Raw genomic sequence first — 8,160 nt, forward strand, 5'->3', positions numbered from 1 at the left:
CTGGGGCTGAGGGGGTGAGAAGAGAGGGAGGGGACTCAGGGCTGAGTCCCAGGATGGTGGCAGGAAGGGTCCTGCAGCTGAGGGGACATGGAGGGTGAGAGGGAGGGGACCTGGGGCCGTGGGTGAGGGGACAGGCTGGAGAGGGTAGGGATGCACAGAGCTGTGCAGTTTGTAGACTGTTGTACAGGGTGGTCTTAAGAATGTGGGGGCAGGACTGTCCTGAGGATGCAGGGCCCAGGACTGGTGGATGGGGCTGAGAGGACCAGCATTTGAGCTGAGGGGCAGGAAGGTGACTCCAATCTGAGACTAGGACTTGGATGCAGCTCCACTGGAGCTCACTCTATCCTGGGAGCCACCTGGGCACCTGTCCTGCAGATGCAGGATTTGAACCCAGGTTTGGTGACTCAGTCCTAACTCTTCTGCTATGAATCCTGGGTCAGAAGCCTTCTCAAAGCACCCTGGCTTATCTCACCTGATGGTTCCTGACCAAGACCACAGGGTCCCCTCCCCTGGTGGAAGTCCACGGGGCCATGCTAGTCTGGGGTTCAGGAATGGCTCAGCGTTGTGAAGGAGCCCTGGATGCTCTATGGATCCCAGGATCTTGCTCTCCCAGTCTTGAGGCACCACTTTCCTACCCTTCTTTAGTCCGCTTTGCTGTGGGGAAAGCTAGCGAAGTTCATCTCAGGTACAGTACAAGTTACTTTTCTGTTCGATTGGTGATCTTATACTTCCTCCATCTAAAGGACACCTTAGACCTCAGCATTCTGTTCGTACAGAAAGTATACACCCATCCTGCCTCCGTGCTCAGGCTTGTGAAAAGCTTGCTGTAGATGCTGCAGGGGAATGGGGATCCATACAGCCCTGCAAGGCCTTAGGAGCCTCTGGGGGCTGCTTTGTATGTGAGCTGCACTTGACCAAGCCAAGCTCTGGCAGTTGCAGTGGCTGCTCCCTGTGGCTTCCTATCCCCCATCCATGGTCCAAATCTCCTCAGCAACCATCTGCCAAAATGTTTCGTGGCAACAACTGGCTTAGGTGCTGATATCATCCCAAACTGAGCTCTGCCCTCTAGGGCTGCGTGTGTGGGTTTGCTTCCTAGTTCTTGGCCTTACACCTGAATGTGTCTCAGAGCACTTGGCCTGCTTTCGACGCCTGCCAGCTATGTTCTAGGAGGGATCATGTGCTCCAGGCTGTGATTTGGACAACTGTCTTGTCAGCCAGTGAAAGGCCTCTTCACACACCTGGGGTCTGGCAGCCACACCTCAGTGGCACTGTCAGAGGCCTGCTTCAAAGCAGACTCCAAAGGAAATCCAGCTTGATAAGGCTTGGGAGACCCCAGGAGGACACCATGATGTGGCCCCTTCTGAGATATAGCAGACAGACTCTAGAATGGCTCCCATGACCACCTCCTGGCATGTATGTCCTTGTGTGATCTTACCCTTGAGTGTCTGCAGAACCTGTGCCTGTTGTAACCAATACAAAAAACACAAAGGTAATGGGATATCACTCCTGTGACATCGTGTGATCATATAACATAAGGTTATAATATCATCTTGCTAGCAGTCTATCCCTTGCTAGTTTTAATGAAAACAGGCTATAAGCTGTCCTATGAAGAGGCCCATGTGGCAGAGTACTGCGGTCCCCTCCAGCCCCCAACTAGCAAAAAACTAGGGCCCTCCATCATCCAGTCCACAAGGAGTTGAGTGTGGCTAGCAATAGTGTGTGCTTCAGAAGTGGCTCCTTTCCCAGTCATGCCTGAAGAGGAGACTACAGCCCCAGCTGATACCTTGATTGCAGCCTAACAGGACCTTGAGCAGAGAACCCAAAAAAGCCACACTTGGACTCCCGCTCCACAGAAACTAAGAGATCATAAATGTGTATTGTTTTAAGTTGCTAATTTGTAGTGATGTTCTTATGCAGCATAGATAACTCATACATAGAAGCAAGGCCATGTGAGAACCCAGTAGGGGCCCCTGCTGCTCAGCCACTCCCCATATGCTGGGAGAGCTGTCTCTCTGGCCTCTAACACCAAGGTCCCCACTATCCCAGGCCTTGACTCTAGGATCAGAGAGGGACAAAAGCTCCATGGAGCCAGGCAGACTTCTCCCTCTGCAGTACTCCTTGGGCTGCTCTCACCTAGTTTGTCTGGCACATACAAGTTGTAGCAGAGAGAGGCAGGAAGCTGGGCAGGGAGAGGGTGACAGCCTTGCTTAACTGAGGGATGAGTGCCCACCAAATTTCCCTTCTTTTCCTGCTCATGAGCCCCCAGGGGACCTGTGTTCGTTCACTTTCTAGAAGCTTCTATATCCCCTAACTTGGATGACCCCAACAGGCCTCTCCAACTCAGTACAGAGAACATATGACCCTGGTGGCATGGGGGGAGAACCCAGCATCTCTCCCCTGCCCAGGTTCCTGTACCCCATAGCTGCCACCCCTCTGGAACCTCTCAGGGAAGCACAAGGAGTGGTAGCCTTGGAGTAGCGCTCACCCTCTGGGCACGTGGTCCTCCAGATTGGCTCACAGCCCAGCTCTTGCTCCCATACCCACAGCCATGAGAGCAGCCACCTCCCTAGGAGACCATGAGCACTAGATACCCAGGAGCCCACCTAGGCCAGGAGGGTGCTGGGGCCAAGTTCCGTTGCCCCCTTTGACACTGCATACCCATGAACCCAGCAGGGGTATCTGAGGGCAGCTGGGAAGAAATTTGACCACTGAAAGACTGTAGAAAACCCCTTAAACCTCACTCTACTACCCCACGTGGAATTGGTTCCTGTGGGCTGCCCAAGAGAGCCTCTGTGGTGAAGAAGCTTCTGAGGATGTGCCCCTAAAGATGGCCAAGGACACCTTTCTGTGCTGTCCCCACTCTGCACTCCATCCCCCATCCCACACTGCCTCCAGCTGGAGAGTTGAGGGTTTTGTGTCTGTGTTTCTGCAACACTGTGAACTCAGCCCTATCTTCCTTGTCTTCCTCACAGCCCCTAAAGCTCAGGGAGCTCAGAGGAGGACATGGACAAATGGACTATAAGTAGGCAACCACTCTACTGGTCCTCCTTGACTGTTCTCTAGAGCTACTTAGTAGAAACCTGGAGTGCATAGGAGGAAAGCAGTGGTGAACTTCGACCCTGAGACAAAAGACCTGAGCAGACTTCACCATGGGATGTAGCACTTTCTTTATTGCCCATCCAGAGAACAGCCAAGCCAGCTTCATCTGCATTCTGGCTACAGCATGTACATTAGGGGGCTCAGGGGCCACAGTGTGGGATGTGCATGCTGGCAAGGCACTGGCAGATGCTGGCAGGCAAGTGGACATGGATAGATGAGAATGACGACTCACAGATGTCCTAGCTTCTGTTGACCCACCTGCCAGCCACTGGCCAGCACCCTTCTGCCCAGCATGTGTGCATTGTCACACAAAATGTCTTGAAGCTTGCCATTAGTGAGGCATTCAACAAAGAAGTAAGCGCATAAGTGAGTAGGAAACAGTGTTTCCTGGAATATACCACACTCTGCCTGAAATAGGAAAACCATGTTTGCTAGGAAGCAGCAGCAGCAGGAAAGAAGTTATACCAAAACTACTTGTATACCACAGATATTCTAACCCTTTCCTCAAAGAAATAGTCATGTTCTGTTGGGTATTATGGACAGGTCTCTTGAAATTTATCTAATAAAGACAAACAAACTTCCCCAGCAGTGCCTCTGAGTACCATGTGAATTCTGGTGTCTTGTGAGAAGCCAGGGTGCCTTCTTTGTATCCAAAGCTTTGAGGAAGCTCTAAAGCTTTGGTTCCATTTTAGGAGGGCTGTGTGATGGTGTCAAAGGTGTTCTGGTCATTTCTGCTCTGTTCTCAGTCTGTGAAGGTAGGTGGACATAATGTGCTCCTATGGGGTGTTCCATATGTGTGTGTAGCCTCTGCTTTCCAGCTTAGTTTTTTGCATCTCTCTTGTGTTGACGAGCCACACCTCTCAGCCTTCATTCGGTCACAGGCCTGAGCCTTTGCCTTCATCATCAGCTTTTTTGTCCTGCTCTAGCAGGATTAACTCTGTTCTTGCCACGGATGTCACCATCACTCTGGAGCCCAGCCCAGTGTCCACAGGCCCCACTAGCTCACCCTCTTCCTTCTCTTCAGGGGAGAAACTTTCTTGGGCATCAAAAAAGGTGATTGTTTCTTCTTGAAGTTTTTGTTCTTCCAGCTCTGCCTCATCTTCAGTGCTTTTGCTTTTCTTGGTAGAAGATGAGGAGAACCCTAATTTGGGAAATCGGAACCAGCCTGCCTTCTCCTGTTTTTTAGGCAGTTCAGCCTCTGGTCGTGCCTCAGGCTGTGTTTGAATAGGAGCAGTTCTCTGGGCATCATTTTTGGAATCCACACCTGTGTCATCAACAGAAGAGGAAAACCCAATATTTGGAAGCCAAAACCAAAGCAGACCAGATTTTTTACTTTCTGTTTTCTCTTTTGGAGCCCTGCCTTCATCTGCCAGCGGTGTGGTTGCTTCTTGGCTGTCATCAGGGGGAAACTCAAGAATTTCTGCTGGCTCCTCATCTGAACAGCTGTCTGCAAGCTGGTGGCCAGCAGGAACTTCAGATGTGAGTGTTTGCTGTCCCAGTACATTGATGCTGGAAGAGATCATCTCAAATGGTTCTCCAGTGTCAGGCTGGAGATCTCCAGAAATGGAGTCTACTCTGAGGGCAGCTTGTGTGGGTGCCTCTTCCAAGCCCTCCTGAGTCCTACAGTGTTCAGTCACTGTTGTGTACACTCTAGCCTGCATGGGGGCCTCTGGGATTTTCACCTTTAGCAAGGAAAATCCATACGAAGGTGTTTGAATCTCTGATGCGGGGATCTCTGATTCCCGTACAATCTGAGTGGAAAAACCCCTGGGTGCTGAGAGATCTATAAACTCTGGTGTCACTGTACTGTGTATGGTGACCTCTTGACTTTCAGCATGAGCACCCTGAATATGCACTCTGACCTTTGAAATTGGGGAAGCTTCCAAAGGCAGGTTAAGGTCCACAGGCTGCTCCCTGGGGACCCCAGCACCTGCCTTCAGAATGCTGGCTCCCCAGAGCCCTGGCCTTTCCTTACAAAGGGCTATGTCAATATTGGCCTCTGGACACTGCACTTCCCTCACAGTGGGGATGAACACATCATCCTCTGAGCTGGGGGCAGGGAAGGAGAACCTTGGTACCTTTAACTTGGGGAATTTGACAGTTAACACAGAATCTTCCCACAGCTGATCCACATTAACCACAGAAATCTGGGATGGCACATCAGTACTTGAAGCTTTCAGTTTAACTGGACCTTCAGGCAGTGAAGACCATTTCTCTGTTTTCTCCTCCATGCCAGCAAGATCATGTCCTGGCTTGGAAAGAGAAATCTCATCCATTTCTCCTAGAAGAACCTGGGTTTCTGGAAGCCTCATGCCAGGCATCTGAAAAGGGAGAGGTCCTTTGGTTGAATGGATCCTGACCTCAGAAGTGGGAAGCTCACCCTCAGCCACCCCAGCAGTGGAGAGGTGCAGCTTCAAGCCTGTGCTGTCAAGATCACACTTTAGAACCTCTGTGGATGATTTGTTCTTAGAAGCTGTCACTATTGCCTCTGCTTCTGGGAGCCGTAGGGACATATTTGCCTCCACGTTTGACCCAGAAACAAGAAACTCGTTGACTCCAGCTGCTGCTTCACCCCCTGTTACTGCCGATGCCTGTGTCTGAGCCACTTCCAGCTTTCCAGCTCCACCTCTGTCCCTGGAAGAGTGCCTGAGGCTGGGCATGTGGAACTTGGGCATTTTAATCCAGATTTCCTGCAAGTCCGTGGTCGTGCCCTCCTCCTCTGGGCTTTCCACTGTGTGGGCTTCAGCATCTGGTTTTCTACAGGATGGCTGGAGGGGGTCTTCAGGTGTGGGGGCTATCCCCTCCCCACAAGGCTGGCTTGCTGGGACATCCCCAAGCCCACATCCTCTGCTGTCACCTTCAGTAGACAGATTATGTTTGGGAAGAGGCAGGTCAGCTTCAGACTGGCTCACCTCCACCTTGGTCTTGGAGGATCTGAGATCAGGTTTGGCAAAGCCCAAACTAGGAATGCGGACCTGTGGCCAATGGAGGTTCACACCCTCACCTTCTGTGGTGCCTGCTGTTGAACCAAGTCCTCCCCCACCACCTTCACTGCTGGCCTTTTCTGTGACATGAAAGCTACCCCCTGCTGTGGCACTAGAATGAGAAGGATCCATGTCTCTCTGTGGCAGGCTGACACCACCCTTAGAAACTTTCATTTTGGGAAGTGCAAGTTTTGGCATGGCAAAGCCAGGCTTTGTGCTGCTTCCCTTCTCTCCATCCCTCTCTGGAGGCAGATTCATGTGCATGGCAGGCTGGAGGGCCACTTCATCCTTGTCTAAAACCAGGCTGAGTTTTGAGTCCTCCACACTGCATTCTGGGTCCACCTTTGGCCCTGCTTCCTTCTTTGGGGACCACCTAAATGATGGAAGCTTAAACTTGGGCATTTTGAAGGAACTCCCTTTCCCTTCGTGGTCAGCATCTTCCGCAGGGGTTCCTCTGGGAGCCACTACTGAGGTCTCCAGGGAGTCCACAAGCTCTTCCAGGCCCTGGGACACAGAGGTGCCTGGGGATGGCAGCTGAGTGCTTGGCAAGGGGAACAGTAGCCCCTCTCCAGGGCTAAGAGGAGACATGACTGGGGTACCCACCGCTGAATGTAGGTCTCCCTCAGGAACTGCCATTTGGGGGCCTGAAAACACAAATTTTGGTTTATAGAATTTAGGAAAAGACACCTGACCATGAGAAGCAGGGATCATGGAATTCAGTGTACCAGAGTGACTGTCAGTTTGAGAAGTTTGAACTCCCTCTGGACGCTGCAGGTCAGTGGAACACTCTGTCTTGGGAAGACGAATCTCAGCCTGAGACCCAGAAGGAATTTGCAGAGCAAGCTCAGGGGCCAAGGAAGCTCTGGGAACAGTCACCTGGTATTTTGTGAGTATGTCACCCTCACAGGGGGAAAGGATAGAAGATTCAAAGTGGGGACCAGTGAGATCAAGCTGAGATGACGAAAATCCAGACAAACCAACCTTAGGCATCTGCATGGATGGCTCTAAATCAGCCGAAGCCTGGTGTAATTCAAACTGTGAAGAATCTGAAGATGATGCCACAGGAATCGTGGGGAGACGTATTCCAGGCTCCGCACCTGGAACTAGACTATCTTTAGCAGTTTTTGCAGAAGAAAATGAAACTTTGGGCGCTATAAACTGCAGGTTCTTAAACTTAGAATCTACTCCAACTATTCCAACACCAAGTCCAAACTTATCATCGTGTGATGGAACCTGAAGATCACCTTCACAAACGACTTCAGACTTCCTGTCATTTACAGACACATACTTTTCGTCCAAGGACCAGTCGCCCGCAAGCTGAAAACTGCCCAGCTTGGCTCCTGGGACATTGACATCCACCTCCATGCTGGGCAGAGACACTTCCACGTCGGGTACTGTCACCTCTGCCTTGGTGCCTTTCATGTCCAGCTTGGGGCCCTTGACGTCCACCTGGGGGCCCTCGAGGTCCACTTTGGGCATCTTGAAGCTGGGCATTTGCACCTCAGGCAGGTGCCCTTTGAGGCCGGCTCCCTCAGACATGTGGCCCTCTGGGAGCTTCACGTCCACATGGCCAGCCTGGACCTCCAGGTTGGCAGAAGGGGGCTGAATGCTGAGGTCAGTGGTCTTGAGGTCCCCCTGCATGGAGGGGAGGCCCACCTTGGCATCCACCTTCGGCACAGACATGTCAACTGAGGCCTCGATGGACTTGCCTGGGGCTGACACCCTGAACGATGGCATCTTGAACTTCGGCATCCTGAACTTGCTGTCTTTGGCGGTGGTGACGTCCTTGTCGGCAAGGGACAGGTCCCCCTCCAGCTGCACACCGTCCAGCTTGGCTCCTGGGGCTTGGACATCCACCTCCATGCTGGGCAGAGACACTTCCACGTCGGGGGCTGTCATCTCTGACTTGGGGGCTTTCAGGTCCAGCTTGGGGCACTTGACATCCACCTGGGGGCCCTTGAGGTCCACTTTGGGCATCTTCAAGCTGGGCATCTGCACCTTGGGCAGGTGCCCTTTGCGGCCGGCTCCCTCGGACACATGGTCCTCCGGGAGCTTCACATCCACCTGGCCCGCCTGG

At 52.3% G+C, this 8,160-nt stretch overlaps 1 protein-coding gene across 1 annotated transcript in view; it reads right to left on the reverse strand.

Annotated features, from left to right (window-relative positions):
* Positions 1-3,150: 3,150 nt before the first annotated feature.
* AHNAK2 (AHNAK nucleoprotein 2) overlaps positions 3,151-8,160 on the reverse strand; it is a 33,616-nt gene continuing 28,606 nt past the window's right edge. Inside the window, exon 17 of the mRNA XM_037730226.1 lies at positions 3,151-7,940. Coding sequence (XP_037586154.1) covers positions 3,975-7,940 — 3,966 coding nt within the window. The 3' untranslated portion in view covers positions 3,151-3,974. The remainder of the gene's footprint in view (positions 7,941-8,160) is intronic.

Source organism: Cebus imitator, unplaced genomic scaffold, assembly GCF_001604975.1.
Source record: "Cebus imitator isolate Cc_AM_T3 unplaced genomic scaffold, Cebus_imitator-1.0 Scaffold338, whole genome shotgun sequence".
Classification (NCBI taxonomy): Eukaryota; Metazoa; Chordata; class Mammalia; order Primates; family Cebidae; genus Cebus; species Cebus imitator.